Raw genomic sequence first — 17,321 nt, forward strand, 5'->3', positions numbered from 1 at the left:
CGCGAGCGCCATCTCCTGGTGGGAGTCTATTGTTGCCGCAGGAAAAAAATAGAAAAAGAAAAAGGGAGATAGAAAAATGGCGGACCTCAGGAAAATCTGCCCGGAGTCTTTGCCCTGCCGTGTCAACTATTCGCGGAAAACGTCGCTACATGGAAAGCTTTTCATCCTCCTGTGTATACTTGCAGTGGACTCCGGAGGGGCTACGACCCACTGGGTTGTCACAGAGGACGGAAAAATTCAGCAGCAAGTATGACAGCTCATTGACCTGCTAACGCTTACGTTTGGCTGCTAGCTTATGAAGCTAACTATTTTTCATAGCACCGACTGTAACGTAACTGTAGTACTTATAATAATTTAACTCGGTGCGACTCATTTGTCAGCTTGAGCAACTGTGGATTTAGAAAGAAAGTTCCGTGGATATTAAAATCCCGCTTGTTTGACCAAGTGGTTTAGCTTTATCAGACTAGTTCCTTTATCTTTTGGTTAACCGGGTCAAGATAAACACTTATATTTTTATGACAGTGTGTATGCCTCCATTGGAAGGCGCTTGCAGATATGCCAGAACGTCAGTGGTGTTTGGTGCCGACTATAGACAGGGACATTACGTATTTATGTGTATTAGGAGCGTCTGACAAGACGAGTGTGCGTGTGTGAAATTAACAATCGGGCGCACTAGTTAAATCAATGACTCCACACTATCTGAATGTTGTCATATCAGAGATTAATCAACTGCCCAAGTCTTTTTCGGCCTAAGTAAGCGAAGCTAAGCACGTCGGTCACGATCGCGCTGTTTGCTTTTCAGGTGGACTCCCCTTTAAATCTGAAACACCCGCACGATGTTGTAATCTTCATGAGGCAAGAAACCCGCGTTAACTACCTCAAGAAGCTGGAGGTGGGTTTACCCATTTATTCTTTCATTCATGCTGGTCATTCGCCGTAGTTTGTGTCACTACATTATTAAATTAAATTCAGTCGTTTAATTTAAGATCCAATTCCAGTTTGTCATGCCTCACTGCTGCCTTCTTTTCTGATTGTTGAGCAGAAGCAGCTAGTGGCACAGAAGATTCATATTGAGGAGAATGAGGACCGAGATACGGGTTTGGAGCAGAGGCATTACAAGGAGGATGCAGACTGTGTAATGGCTAAGGTACCCCTGGGAGACCTGGATCTGTATGATGGCACTTATGTCTCATTGGAAAGCAAAGACATCAGGTCTGTGCCATTATTTTGCTTTTAAATATGCATTTATGGTTTCTGCTCCTAAATAACTTCACGGCCTCTGTGTGATTATGATGAAATTGTCATCTTTTCTTCTCCTCTTTTCTTTCTAGCCCTGAAGACTACATTGATTCCAGGTCTGCTCTACCCCCAGATCTAGAGAAGCCAGACTGTGGAAAAGTGTTTGAACTACCTTATAGTATCCATGCTTTCCAGCACCTCAGGGTGAGTAGACACCAGGCTCATCATCTGTTGTGAGGATATAGGGCCGCTTGATGACAAGTATTATCTGCATGGCTTTTTTATTTCCCAACAAATATTTTGAAATGTTATCCTGAACCTAACCTCTGGAACTGAATTGCAGAGTTGCATGGAATTACATGGCAGTTCTTGTTTAATTAGGCTTTAAGCCAATTTTACACTTAATTACTAGAAATGGACCATCTGACCAGCCAGGGACTGGAATCTGCTGTTTTCCGACATGCTCATCCCAGATCAGCCAGTCTGTCTCATGTGGGTCTGATTATGAGCCGGTCTGTTACACAGATGGGTAACGTGAGCAGGTAGTCATGCCCACACTTGCAGCCTTGTGCTAACATGTCTTTAACTAGAATTTATTTACTGTGAGTGAAGACGCAGAGTTTGCTAAAATAAACAACAGACCTTATTAGACACTTAAAACACCCTCGCCCAGCTGTACTTAAACATTTTAAAGAAGCTAACAAAGGCAAAGAGGCTAAAGTTAAAGCCATCGAGAGCTCAGAGCCAGCCAGCCACAAGGCAGCAGCCTCAGTATGAGCAAAAGATCATAGGAGCTATGAGGGAAACTATGCTGATGAGTAAAAAGGTTCAAGGTCCTGGTGATTTTCTAAGCACAGTAGAAAACAATGTAACTAAATGGCATTAGATTTGTTATATATATTTATTGCAGCTGCTTTTGTTTGGGTAGGTCAAGCTTGCCAGGTATAAGTGGATGTTGATGCCACTGTTGTTTGTTTGTTTTAAACCAACCCCTTGTTGCAGTTTATCTACAAACTTACTTGTATGATGTTTGAATTTAAATTTCTCCTTGAATCCAATGTCAAGAAATTTATCATTAATTAGGTACACACCGATCCACGTTTTTCTAGTTCCAATACTATTCCCATACATTGGAAAAGAGGATTTGTACTGATACCAGTGTTAAATTAATAAGCTGTATTCCACACTGCAAAGAGTAGACTAGGAGTCCTTTTTTATGCGTAAGGAGACGGTAGTAAATGAATAAGAAACAACAGGACCAATTTAAATGACATGGAAAACATGTATTTATATTCAATCTGTCTATTTTCTTAACTACTTTTCCAATTCATTGTCGTGGAGTGGATGTAGGTTATCCCATTTGTGAGAGAGCAAAAGACGGGGTACAGCTTGGCCAGTCCATCACAGGGAGACTGATAATCATTCACATCACGTTAATCACCACTGTCCTGTACCCGAATATGAAAACTTCACACAGAAAGGCCTCATCCGGCTGGCGGATTCGGGCCCTCTTGCTGTAATGTGAAGGTCATAACCACTGCACTGTGTCAAGCTTGTATTTATGTTATTCACTTTATTTGTTTTTACAAGTCTCATTTTAGGTAATTGTGAGAGTCTTTACTGCAGACTGCTGTCAAATGGGGTCACAATAGTAGGGCTGGGCGATATGGCCTAAAATCCATATCACGGTATAATTTGAAGCATGTGCAGTAACGATATATATCGCGATAAATTCTTTTCTTCTGTATCATGTATTTTACACACTATAAGGCACACATAAAATCCTTTAATTTTCTCAAAAATCGACAGTGTGCCTTATGTATAGGGATGGGTACCGGTGTCGTTCTGACATAAACGGTAGTAACCAGACCGAAAAGCAGCGCACATTTCGGTGCTTTATTTCGGTGCTTTTTTTTCCTGAGCTGTGATACACTTTTAGCCAATTGTTTTACGTTTCCGAGGATAGTAGGTGGGGCCAGGTACGTACGTTCTGTTAGCGCAGAGCTACAGATTAAAAATGTCCAAGGCGAAGCGGTTAAAAGTCTGGCTGTACTTCACAGCAAAATATGCAAACTCAGAAGCAACAAGTGCTTTAAGCTGATACTGTGATACTGTCAAAGGAGGTAACACCTCGAATCTCATGAAACACCTGGCGACGCATAGCGTTTTTTTTAAAAGCCGAGAAATGCGCCGTATTTGATGGCAGCAGCAGCCGTTCTTCTCTGCGTGAGTAGCTTAATGTTGTTCGTGTGTAATTTACGTTGAGTAGGCTAACCACGTTATTACATTAATGCATGTAAGGTGAACTAGCAAACATCATCATAGCTACATGCGGCTGTCTTCTTGTTTGATGGCAGATACTCTCTTCACCCTGGCCAAAAAGGCTAAAATGACCAAAGAAGAAGTGGAAAACAGTTAAACATGAGAGGTTTTTGGACAAAGTTTGTGTTTTTTCCATTGATTAAGCACTGCTTCCAGCCATGAGTGATACCATATATGCCCCATAGCTGCAGAAAAGGCTAACATTGTTATCTTTTTACAAAAAAAAACAGCTGAACATGAGAGGTTTTTGGACAAAGTTTGTGTTCTCCATTCTTTAAGCACCGGTTTGAGCACCGTTTGAGCACTGGCACCGTTTCAAAAGTACCGATTTGGCACCGGTATCGGATAAAACCTAAACGATACCCATCCCTACTTATGTATGAATTCTGGTTGTGCTTACTCACCTCGAATCAATTTTATGTGGTACACGGCGCGCAGAAATCTGTTCAAAAATGTTTTAGTATGACTTTGGTAGACTATGAAGGCGCACTGCTTGATGGATTGCCGGAGCATTACAGCTGCCATAGTCAGGAGCCCTGCGGAGTAATCTGGGTCCAAAACTCCCTCTTCTTCAGGTCCCAAAGTCAAACAAACACTGCGGCATCACTGAGCGTTAAAAACTGTCTAAATTATTTTATCTTTAATAAAATGATCAGTGTTGATATAGCATGTTCTGACTGAGAGACTTCTCAAAAAATTAAAACGTACAGCTCTGCTATCACTTCCAACATAAATGAAGACAGAAAACTAAACAGCAGTGACGTTTTGTAGGGTTACTGAAGTCGGACTAGCTGGTATATAATGATGTGCTACGTGATTGCTAGCAAAAGTTAGCATAACATTAGCACAGTGAAGCTAAAGGACGAACGCTAACTTTTTTCCACTCGATAAAAGTTAACGTGAGGGTTTCTGGTGGTTAGAGACAAATGCAATTGCATGGCAGGATGCTGTAAACGGACCAAACTTCACTCAGGAGAACAACTGAGATAATCCATCCATAATATGAGGTTAGTCATTAATATACTGCAACAACGTGGGAAGAGCAGCTGCGAGAGAATTCAGCATTAATGAATCAATGGTACGGAAGTGGAGGTAGTGCAGTTTTGGGCTTTCCCCATGTCACTACCCGATCTGTACCGGAAACCCGATCGGTACCACGCATATGCGAAAGGTGTCTACTTCCGGCCGTTACGGGTCAGAGTATCTGTTAAGATGTTAACAATAATAATTATCTCTTAAAATGGTTGCAATAATGAAACATTTCAATATAATGTAGACAAAAATGAAAAATAAAAAGATAGTTACGGATCAGTACTCCCCGATCCTTACTGCACATGTGCAAAGTCTACCCGATCTGTACTGCGCATGTGCAGATTTTTCTTCTTCTTCTGTTTCATTTAATGGCAGTTTACTCCCCAGTGTACGAGGATACCGCCACCTGCTGACTAAGTGAATGAACTGTATTGTAAACTGAAGTAGCGCCATTACAAATGCATGTTTAATTTGATTTAGTGATAGTCAAGTGTGTTTATGCTTCTCTGTGCGGAGAGGATTGTTGGAATAGTCATGATGATGTCAATTGTCAGTAAACACTTAATCTGGCTGATGAATCTTCACGTGACACATTCTGCGCCATTCTTCTTATTTTACGGCGCTGTTGTTAAAATGGGGGACGCTCTCTGTTGAGGAGAAAAGCATGAATTTGTTTGTAAACGGATTATCCATTGTTTAAATGTCTCGGGCAGTTGAAAAGGAGGCAGAGCTGTTGAGAAATGCTAGGAGCTAACTGGGCGCTAACCGTGTCACTCAAACACATTAACTGGGGGGCTGAGCAAGATGGCGACGTGAAGAGGAGTATTTTTTTCGAGCTCTCAGCACTAGAATGTTATAAAGCAGTTTTATAGCACCTATTTGACGTCTTTCTAGCTTCCAAGACTTTTTTGAAGATCAGCGCAATAAAACCTGCTAAATCTGAATCCAAATTTAATAACAACAACATGTCGAAATCTGTTCAGAAAAGGCTGAGTAACTCGGGCAAACCACATGCAACTAGCATGCTAGCTAGCGACCATAGCTACATGAAAGAAATGGATTGTCAGCAGATGGTTGAAGAAGAATTTCCACCACTACCAGTTACGCCTTCCAAGCCTCCAGTGGCTAAAAAAACCAACATTGTCTACCAGTCACTCTGATGGCGACTCCCTGAAAGCTGATGCAGTCAACACTTTGATCAATCTGATCAACACCAGAAGTGACGCCATTGAAGAAATGGTAGGAACAGTTCGTACGGAATGAAAGGACACAAGTGATAAGATTATGGTCATTGAGAAAAACGAGTGGCTTACACAGAAATGTGACGAATGCATCTCTGAAATTGAACGCTACAACCGCCGTTGGAACCTGAGACTGTATTGGGTACCGGAGTTGGAGAAAGAAGATGTGTGCGCAAAAGTGATTGAGATATGCCAAACGGTTCTGCCAGCAGAAAAGGAAAAGCTTCCAGAGGTCTTAGACATCGCTCATCGAGTGGGGAAACCAAAACAAAATGACCCAAGACCCAGAGGGATCATCATCCAGTTCATCTCAAGGAGAATTCGTGATGCTGTGTGGAAAGCTGCCAAGAACAATACTTTCCTTCAATATAATCATCTGCGGTTCACTGAAGACCTGACGAGAGAGGACAAAGAAAACAGACTGAAGCTGTGGCCCATTATAAAGAAAGCATGTGAAGAAGGGAAATCTGCTTACTTTGTTGGAGGTCGAGGCTTTGTAAATGGTGCTGAAATTCACACAAACTCTTCAATATTCCCTGACCCTCATTTCTTCTGCAGGTCATTACATATGTCAAGTCATAAAATATAATGATTTAGTTTTAATTGTAACTAACATATATGGGTTTAACACGAAGCTAGAAAATGATCATTTATTTTTGACGATTGGAAAAAAAAAAATCTAGCTGGTTAAATAAATTTCCAAATGCAAAATTATTACTAGGTGGAGACTTTAACTGTATTATGGATGCTGAATTAGATAAATTTCTTCCAGGACATTCGAACAGAATTAATACTACATTGAAAACTGTTATGGTACACCTAAAACACACAGACATTTGGAGATTCAAATATTCTCAGTCCAAAATGTTTACTTGGTGCAACAATTCTAACTCGAGACATTCAAGGATAGACTGTTGGTTAGTTTCAGAGAATTTTGACATCAATAGCATAGATGTAGGTGCATGGCCTTCTCCAGAAACAGATCATAAAGCCATATATAATAAAATAAATTTAACTTCCCTAATGCCCTTCCCTCTGTTTAACTTCCCTTCTAATTCTTCTGTTATTAAATTTACATATTGGAAACTCAACAGCTCATTATTACAGAAAGACAATGTGAAAAAGGATCTTAAAGATCTGATCTCAAACTTTTGGTCTATAGCTCAAGAAAATTTAGGGAATTATTAAAATTTGTAATTGGCAAATATTTAAGGAAGGTTGGCAGCCTTAATGTGAAATCCAAAAGGTTAGAGGAAGAAAATATAATCTCTCAAATTACAGTTATCTAATAAACAAATTGACACTTTAACTGAAGAGGATAAATTGAACCTTGCTAAATTACAAGATAAATTAGATTGTTTATACTCAGCCAAAGCAAAAGGAGCCTTTATCAGATCAAGATCTAAATGGCTTGAAGAAGGTGAGCGTAATTTCCATTATTTCTTCAGTTTAGAAAAGAAACACTCAAGCATAAATAATATTAGCAAATTAATGATAAATGGGATAATAACAGAGGATTACAGATTAATCTCTAAACATTGTAGTCATTTCTATAATGAACTTTATAGCTCTACATTTTCTCAGGAAGCTGTAGATCACCTCTTAGAATCGCTGAATGTTAAATCTATCAGCCAAGAAGATTCTATATTATGTGATCAACCCATTTCATTAGAAGAAGTCAAAAATGCAATTGGGCTATTAAAAAATAATAAATCTCCAGGTACGGATGGTCTTACTGCAGAATTATATAAAACTTTTTCTGAAGAGTTGTCTCCCTTTCTTCTTGAGGTATTTGCAGAAAGCATAGGAAACCAACAACTTCCCACTATGATGAATCAAGGTTTGACCACGTTGATTCCGAAGCCTAATAAGGACCTATTAATGATTGATAATTGGAGACCAATTAGCTTACTAAATAATGATTATAAAGTATTTGCTCTAATTGTAGCTAACAGACTTAAGATGGTTCTTGACTCTGTTATTGATGAAACACAATCTGGCTTTATGCCCAAAAGACATATAACTAACAATATTAGATTGGTTTCAGATATTCTTGATTATTCTGACCTCATAAATTGCAATGGTTTCATATTATTTTTAGACTTCCACAAGGCCTTCGATACGGTGGCGCATGAATTTTTATTTCAAGCTCTAGATAAGTATGGTTTTGGTACTTCTCTACAGCGATTAAAACATTATACCATAACAGTAACAGCAGTATTAAATTAACAAACAGCACTTCACCCAGATTTAACATACAAAGAGGGATAAGACAAGGCTGTCCCATTTCTCCATACCTGTTTTTATTAATTGCCCAACTATTGTCTAACCATATAAAATCAAGCAATGTAAAAGGTATATTGCTAATTGGCAAAGATTTACTCATAACACAGTTAGCGGATGACACTACATTATTCCTAAAAGATGAATATCAAATCTCTCTTGCTATTGAAACAATCTCCATATTTTCCAAAGCTTCTGGATTGTACTTGAATATTCCTAAATGTGAACTTATGGCGATAAAAGAATGTTCGAAAACAGCTTTGTGTAACATTCCAATAAAACAATAAGTTCGTTATTTAGGTATCATAATAACCAAAAACCAGGAAAATAGAATCACTCTAAATTTCTATCCTATTCTAGAGAAACTCAAACACAGATTTAATCAGTGGCTCTTAAGAGATTTGTCGTTAAAAGGCAGAGTATTAATAACTAAAGCAGAAGGTATCTCTCGTCTTACATACGCTGCATTGGCATTGCACCTTGATAATAAACTCATAAAAGAGGTTGATAAGTTACTTTTCAACTTTATCTGGAAAAATAGGACACGCTACATTTAAAAAAACAGTTCTTATGAACTCATATGTCAATGGAGGACTTAATGTGTTAGGTTTTAACACTTTAAATAACACATTCAAAATAAATTGATTAAAGAATCTAATTACTAATCCTACTTCCATTTGGAATACTATACCTGTGTGCATGTTTTCTAAGTTAGGTGGCACTGAATTTTTCCTTACCTGTAATTTTGATATTGATAAAATACCTATAAAAATCTCTGCTTTTCATTGTCAAGCTTTTTAGCATGGACACTTATTTACTAGCATAACTTTAGTCCACACAGTTATTATCTGGAATAACAAGGATGTTTTATTTAAAAGAAAATCTCTCTTCTTAGATAGTTGGTTTAGGAATAACATTGTTTTAGTCAACCAATTATTTGATTCAAATGGTATGCTTTTCTCCTGTGAAGAATTTTGTTTACATTTCAATTTAGCTATAAATCGTCATGATTATACAAAAGTATTTGGCTCAATACCATCAGGGGTTTGTATGCTGTTTAAGAATCAACCTAATATCACTTCATTCCACAGGCTGTTGGCATCTCCTATACAAACTTTTGTTGGCAAGATTTGCTTTTCTAAGCAATTTTAAGAACAACAATAAATCTGTCAGATCTTTATTTCACAGTAGCATAACCACGGTTATTTAAAGGATTTGTACTGTTTTGGAAATGTGTTTTATTTGGTCTACACAAAAAACAAAGACAATTCAACTTTGATAACAGATATATGATTAACTTGTTAATTTTAATGGCTAAATTTCATATTCACAAGTCCAAATGTTTAGGAAGACATCCCTCTTTTTATGTATTCTCCTTTGAACTTGTACAGTATCTTAATTCAATTAAGAACTCCACTAACCCAAAAGCTATAAAAACTATTGGTGTTTGTGAAAAAAAAATCAAGATCTTTCAATCACTTTATTCTTTGGCTTGATCAGGTACTTTCCCCCTTGCATATTTATATTGTAGGTTCTGAAAATTGTTCTTTTGTTTGTCTATGGTATGCAATTTTTTTTGCAAGTACAACACCATTAATATGGTACTGTTTAATTCTATTTTGTATTGCACTGAGGTTTAAACAAAGGTTTGAATGAAAAAAAAAATACATTAACTATCGCAATGTTGGCAAATAGGGGAAGTGACGTAAGATTTGCGCATGCGTGGTACCGATCGGGTTTCTGGTACGATCGGGTAGTGACACCCCATATTCCAAAAGTGCTTCGTCTCTTTGCTATTACTGTCACCCGGCATCATTTGCAGATGATATTGTTTGCAGCCGCTGCAATGCTTTCGACCAAAACCGGCGCCGCTTGATGACACCATCAACATGCGCTATCGCGGTAGAGCGGTATAGTCAAAATCTCTACCGTTGGCCAAATTTATATAGTTTGTACCGTATACCGTTTATACCGCCCACCCCTACGCAATATTTTCTACTTCATCTGCTCTGATGTTTGGTGTACGTAGGACTGGGCGATATGACCCAAAATTCATATCTCGATATTCTTTAGCTGGATGGCGATATACGATATATATCTCGATATTTTTTTTAAAGCCATAAAGTAAGAACAAAAAGAGAGTTCTTAGTCAAAGCTTGTCCCAAATCTCACATGGGCACTTTTATTAACATACTGTGTAGAAAAAATTGCTGGACATTATGGGCAATGCTGGGCATCCTCTGCACATGGCCATAAACAACCAGAGGAGTCTGTTCAGTGACAGGTTGCTTCTCCCAAAGACGACAACGAACAGACTTAAAAACTCCCATCAAACTGTTTAACTCCTCTGTGGAGGGGAAACAGGAGGACATTTATCCCTTTCGTATATTTTATTTATATATTTCTCTGTACTGGAAACCGGATTTCCCAGAGGAACCCACCCAAGGGATTAATAAAGTTTTATCTAATCTTATGTACAAGAAAAAATTACTCAGAAATAAATTATCAGCATTTATTAAATAATAATGCTCCATAAATAAAATAAAACAATGTTGTTTTTGTGCATAACAAAAAGCTCACAATTGTGCAGTCAAAATGTAAATAACAAAGACAGATTTTACAGCTGCTCTGTTCCCAAGTTCTACTGACTGACAGCCTTGAGTTTGAAATCCTCTTTGTAACCGTGTCTCTTAACAGGTGCCATTTGTGGTCCTTATACACACACAGTACGGTAATATTACGTTGAAGCAGAGTACGTACTACTCTGCGAGGCTCCTCGATAGCCTTAGCAGTGCAGCTTTTGTAGCTTACCGAAGTCGTACCAAAACATTTTTTTGAAAGGTTTCTGAGCACTGTGTACCACATAAAATCGGTTCGCGGTCAGTAAGCACAACCAGAATTCATACATAAGGCGCACTGTCAATTTTTGAGAAAATGAAAGGATTTTAGGCGTCAACGCGTTAGCCCAGTTAGCTCGTTAATGCCATCCCGCCCCACCCACAGGGCGATCCGCGGTAACTCGTTAACAGAGATTTATGTTAACGTTACTGCAGTTATGGCGTTAACATTACGCTGACAGCACTGAAATATCCATCCCATCCATCCATTCGCTTCCGTTTATCCTTTTCAGGGTCGCGGGGGGCGCTGGAGCCTATCCCAGCTGTCATAGGGCGAGAGGCAGGGTACACCCTGGACAGGTCGCCAGTCTGTCGCAGGGCCAACACACAGGGACAAACAACCATTCACACTCACATTCATTCGCACATTCACACCTAGTGACAATTTGGATTATCCAATTAACCTATCCCCACAAGCTGCATGTCTTTGGACGGTGGGAGGAAGCCGGAGTACCCGGAGAGAACCCACGCAAACACGGGGAGAACATGCAAACTCCACACAGAAAGACCTCGGCCTGGTGTTGGAATTGAACTCAGGACCTTCTTGCTGTGCGGCAACAGTGCTAACCACCGTGCCAGCACTGAAATAGTGATCTCCAAATGTTTTCTTTTTACCGACCAGCTCCTCTTTGATAGCTGCCGTGTCCATCCTGTCTTTGCCTGCAGGTGAAGCGATGGGGGAGGGGGAGTTTTGTTCAGTGAAGGAGAGGCCGAGTAACGTTGCGTAGAGACAAAAGTGGACGAAAGAGAGGCAAACTTGCGGCTCCACAAGTAAAATTATAGCGTAACATAGACTATATCGATATAAACGATATTGTCACATCTAGGGCTGCACGATTAATCGTTAGAAAATCGCAATCTCAATTCATACTTATGTGCGATCTCATTTCCAAATGACAACGATTTTTTAAAAAAAGAGAGAGAGAAAAGACGACGACGATTGTACCGCATTTTGATCCGGGACGTAATCTGCATGAAAACAAGCGCTCACTCTTCCTGCTCAACAAATGACGAGTGCGGAGCCTTATACCACGTGATACAGAAGCTGGCTGCTAAAATTGGCAGGGAAAAAACAACCGAGAGCACGTCAGGGATGAGGAGAAAGTGACAGGAGAAAATCCGTCCCGGTCAACCACCCAAACATCAATAACGGGAACCTTATACAGCGCTTCCCTATACACGTCGAACTCCCGCAGGCACAAAGAAATTACGGAGGCTATCACTTATCACCTGACCAAAGATATGGCTCCCATCAACACTGTGCAAAACGAGGGATTTAGGAAAATGATGAACACCCTAGACAAACGCTACACAGTGCCGTCCCGCAACTATTTTTCTATTGTTGCACTACCTGCTCTATACACGCAGCGTCGAGCAACGGTGGAGACGGAATTTCAAGCAGTACAACATTTTGCGGCAATGACAAAATGTAAGACATTTGTTGTTTTTATGTTTATTTATTGTTTTTATGTTCAGTCTCAACTGTTACGAAGTTGATGTGCAGCTAATAAGTGCAATAAATATTTATACTGGAAAAGAAAATCGTGAGAGAATCGTGATCTCAATTCTAAGCAAAAAAATCGTGATTCTCATTTTATGCAAAATCGTGCAGCCCTAGTCACATCTCATATCTCGTATAAAAATATATCAATATTTTAAAAAAAATCGATATATCGCCCAGTCCTAGGTGTACAGCACCAAGGAGACTTCAGCCTTTTTGCTTGTTTGATCACCTGCTAAAATATGATCTAATTGTCTTCCCCTTCTCTCTCCTCTAGGGTGTACAGGAGAGGGCAAACCTGACCTCCCCACTTCTTTCTAAGGAGGATCCTATTTTTAGTTCATTGTCTCCTAAGCTGGGTCGGAGTGCTGATGAGGTGGGTCATCGCATCCATGAAGGCTTACTGAGGGTAAGGGTCTCTGTGAAACATTTACTCAGTATACTTAAAAACAAAAAAAGTGACTGTTTTTGTTTTTTTCCTTTGGAGTTGGTGTAGGAGTATGATATAAGTACTGGCAAATGGTCCAAATATAATTTTTGCATGTCTGCTTATCTAAATTTGTTCTGTTCAGATGATTGGTTTATGACACCCAAATATTGAAGCAATAGTCATTCTGAGTGCAAGGTCAGACACGTTCTGAAGCACAGATTATCAGTGAGTCTTAAGGTTACTGAGCTCTACTGTCCAACGCAACAATATGAAGGAGGAGGAAAAGCTAAAATTCTGTAGAACCTTAAAAGTTGGCAGTTTGTGTATTTCATAAGGCATAAAAAGACACATAACTTTAGGATTGTGTGTTTCAGAATTCGTCGTCCTGGGTGCTGTACAACATGGCGTCATTTTATTGGCGTATGAAGAATGAGCCTCAGAAGGCCGTGGACTGTGTTGTGCGCGCTCTGCATTTCTCCCCAAGGTACTGTGAGGCTCGTCAGACGAGTTTTGCGGTAATATTTAGTTTATTGCGTGCGAGTGGTTACAGGTGTATCTGTGTGTTTGTTGTTCCTGTAGGCAGCACAAGGATATAGCCCTGGTTAACATGGCCAACATCCTACATCGTGCCCATTTTTCAGCAGATGCTGCTATCCTCGCCCACGCTGCCCTCGACCTTACCTCAGACCTCTTCACCAGTCACTACACTTTAGGCAACATTTATGCTGTAAGTTAAAGGGAAACCTTCAAGCCACAGTGAATGTTTTATCACAGCATTTCCTGAATTTCACTGTAGTTAGGTTTCAGAGAGAATCAAAATCCAGCTATCAAAATCCTGTTTTCTTACGGACTAGTATTTTAGAAAATTTCTGACTATCAGTGGATTTACAAGCAAGGCCTGTAAAACAGTTTTCATATTTACGGGGAGTACCAGTATTTTACAAAATGTATTTTTATATAACACTTCTCTTTGTGTCCACCAGGCTTTCTATCAGTGTACTAGTCTGTACATATTTTTAGTCTGTTTATCGTTCTGTTGTGCTCGCAAAGCGTCGCTACATGAAACAGGTAAGTCTGACCTCTGCTGTATCTGTCGTGCTTTATGTTGCTGTCTGACTAGATGCTTGGGGAATACAACCACTCGGTGCTGTGTTACGAGCAGGCACTGCAGGCCCAGCCAGGCTATGAACAGGCCCTAAGGAGGAAGCATGCTGTGTTGTGTCAGCAAAAACTGGAGCAACGCCTGGAAGCCCAGCACAGGTACACAAGCATTTTAACACACTCTCTAAGTGATTTTGGTTGTGTTTTTGTTTTTACTGTACATTTCTGTTACTGATAATGTCAAAGAAAAGCCTTGCAATGAAAATATATTGTCATTTGCTGTATGTCGAGGTTGTTCAGTGATTACAAGAAATACACATAGACGTACCTGTAGGGAAGTCAAAATATGTGATTAAAATAAGTGCAGAGCTGGCAGCCAATGGACTATTTTTACACTTATCCATGTCTACCAACTGTCCTGTTTTTCCCCTCTTTGTTTTCCATATTTGTAGGTCCCTACAGCGGACACTGAATGAGCTGAAGGAGTACCAAAAGCAGCATGATCACTACCTTCGCCAGCAGGAGGCGCTGGACAAACACAAGCTGCTGCAGGAAGAACAAATCCTGCGCAACATTATCCATGAAACCCAGATGGCCAAAGAAGCCCAACTTGGTGAGATGCCACATACAGGAATTAAACGAGAACAGAACAGGAAAGAGAACATTTAGGATAGTCATGAGATTATTGCAAAGTAGTGTAATCGCACAGTTCAGTTAATGAGTTTTGCAGCAAATTACGTTCTACTTTGGAGAAAGCTAATTGCTTTACCAGGTCAAAAGATAATATGAGGACCCTGGGCTGGCTGTGGTTTAGCTTGTTACATACTAAATTAATGTGCATTTTTTATAATTGTGAAAAAGAAGCGACTTGTTCAGCCAGTTGTTTTACTGCAAACTGATGTGTATCAGTTCTGAGGAGGGCAAAGTTTATTACTTGGTTTCACATAGCAGAAGTGGTAAAGCTGTCAAGGTGCAGTAGAGATGATTGTAAAGTTGTGAAACTCATAAATGAACTCAAGCATGAATAAGCAAATTCACAATATGAGCAACTCAGCAAGATGTCAAGTCACATTAATCTAGGTTTACACATGGTCCCTTTAAAAAAAACAAAAGTAGGGTTTAGTTGGGGTTAGGTGCAAAAACAGGTTTGGCTGTAACGTAGACTACGAGAAAACAAATTAAACAAAACTTTATCTCGATCACAATTTTGGCTCCACACAATCATTTGAATGCGATCGAACGATATTAAAAGTGTGTTCTCTGTCAGTACAACACCAAGAAAAAGTAAATTAAGCACTTGCTAAATTGTCTTGATGCATTCTCCATCATCCAGGTAAGTAAATCTCCAAAGGTTGATTCTGTTCATCTGGACGTAGCGTTTTCAGTGGGAGAAACGTTTCGTCACTCATCCAAGTGACTACTTCAGTCTCAGCTGCCTGCAGGTCAGCTGAGACTGGAGTCAAGGAGGCCATTTACGTGAAAAGGGAAAGACCATCTTTGAATCGAGGAGGGGGCCTAAGGGTACATCTTTCACCATCCTACAATGCTGTGATTGCAGCCATTCCCCAACTCTCTGTGAAGGGTACTCATGGCCATTGATCAGTGGTCTTTGATAAATGGTCATGAGAATTTGCATAATCATGATGAAGGAACTGACCTCCCAGCCCATTGTTCTTTCAGTGGGCTGGTTTCAGCTATTATTCAAAGGTACTGTTTATAAGATTGGGAAAACCTGCAGTCAGCTGAGACTGAAGAAGTCACTTGGATGAGTGACAAAATGTTTCTCCCACTGAAAACGCTACGTCCAGATGAACAGAATCAACCTTTGGACACTTGCTAAATCAGTGTCTTGCCATTTACCTGCATGTGCCACAGCTGTTTACTGCAGCTGACGGCTTGAAGTTTCCTGGATTATTCAGGAGAAGATTAAACAACATTAAAATATAGATTTAAAGCACCATGAAAATGTCTGACACTGCAGAAGCTGAAGAGCTTGTGCCTTAAAGCTGATCATCATCCCACTGCTCGGAAATACTTTGGAATTGGTGCCAGTCTGAACAAACGATTTGCCAAGAGAGCACTAGAGTTGTCTGTGAACCACAAAGCAACATAGTCATTTGCTGTATGTTGAGTTATCCGGCCACCTGCAGTATAATTAATGCATGTAGACCAAAAAAAATTGTGTAATTGTGAATCTTCCAAAATCAACTCCGATGTCAATAAAAGCGAGCCTTGCAGCGCATCAGCGTATCCAACCAGATCATAAAGACATTTGGTCAAAAAGTATATTTCCAATAAACACGGTGATTAATAAAGGCAGACAGTTGTCTTTCTACAGTGACAAAACCTGTGTTCTATGTAGAATGTCACAGAGGAATCTCACAGCTGTCGAGTATTTTACTCGAGTTTTACTAGAGTTATTTTGCGTGTTATTCACACCCACCATGCAGATACAATGAATGGAGTGAAAGATTTTGCTAGGTTAGGTGTTAGGTCAGGTGAATAAAAGCCAGATATTCTAATTAACAGGAATATAACGCAGTGTATAAAGTGAAAGCAGTGCCATGTTTGTTTAATTTTTATGTTTATTTTTCTTCAAAGAGATGCGCTTAATTCTGGCAAATTAGAAAGACCGGTTTTATTTTAGTCTGTACATTAGCAAGAGTGTCACACAATACGAATATGAAAATAGGATTTTGTTTACCTGACAGCAAAAAAGATTTCTGTCTCTAAAATCAATGAATAATCATGACAAATAATTGTGATCTCAATTTTTAACAGCATTTTGGTCATAGTCATCCAGCCCTAAAACAGTCCTTAGGCTCCTCTGAACAGTGACTTCAAATAAATAGTTTTCTGATAAGTTCATTTTCTAAATTGCTAGTTACGAGTCAGTTATTGACATTGTTGGCTTCAACACACTAAAATGCTTAGCTTTAGGTTCTAAGATGGGACTACGCTAACTCACTTCCCAGTGGCTCAGTCCCTCTTTTATAGTCTCCGAGTGTTTAGAATAGCATCTGAGACTTTTCCATCATGTGTGTTTCAGGGAACCATCAGATGTGTCGGCTGGGTCAGCAGCAGCACAGCCTCTACTGCCCGTTTGACCTGCCTGTCCGCTACCACCGGGGTGATCTGTTTGAACATGTTCAGTATGTCCAAGTGAGTCTTTGGAAAAACTGTTTATAAGAAAATGTAGACATCAAAATGATAAACGCTGACCGCCTTCTTGGCAGATGCGCACACTATTGAAAGTATGTTTAACAAGTTCATCA

General features: G+C 39.5%; 1 protein-coding gene across 2 annotated transcripts in view; it reads left to right on the forward strand.

Moving 5' to 3' along the window:
* The first annotated feature begins 1 nt into the window (after nt 1).
* The window catches only part of ttc17 (tetratricopeptide repeat domain 17), a 30,487-nt gene continuing 13,167 nt past the window's right edge, over nt 2-17,321 (forward strand). Inside the window, exons 1-10 of one of the 2 annotated variants that reach the window (XM_082535298.1) lie at nt 2-247; nt 803-892; nt 1,043-1,212; nt 1,332-1,443; nt 12,793-12,924; nt 13,320-13,429; nt 13,525-13,672; nt 14,066-14,205; nt 14,499-14,659; nt 17,096-17,208. In XM_082535298.1, the coding sequence (XP_082391424.1) occupies nt 77-247; nt 803-892; nt 1,043-1,212; nt 1,332-1,443; nt 12,793-12,924; nt 13,320-13,429; nt 13,525-13,672; nt 14,066-14,205; nt 14,499-14,659; nt 17,096-17,208 (1,347 nt within the window). In that variant the 5' untranslated portion in view covers nt 2-76. Of the gene's footprint in view, nt 248-802; nt 893-1,042; nt 1,213-1,331; nt 1,444-1,691; nt 2,767-12,792; nt 12,925-13,319; nt 13,430-13,524; nt 13,673-14,065; nt 14,206-14,498; nt 14,660-17,095; nt 17,209-17,321 lie in introns of those variants that run through there. The other variant, XM_082535299.1, reaches the window with a different exon arrangement.

This window comes from Aulonocara stuartgranti (genome assembly GCF_965226115.1).
Source record: "Aulonocara stuartgranti genome assembly, chromosome: 1".
NCBI lineage: Eukaryota > Metazoa > Chordata > Actinopteri > Cichliformes > Cichlidae > Aulonocara > Aulonocara stuartgranti.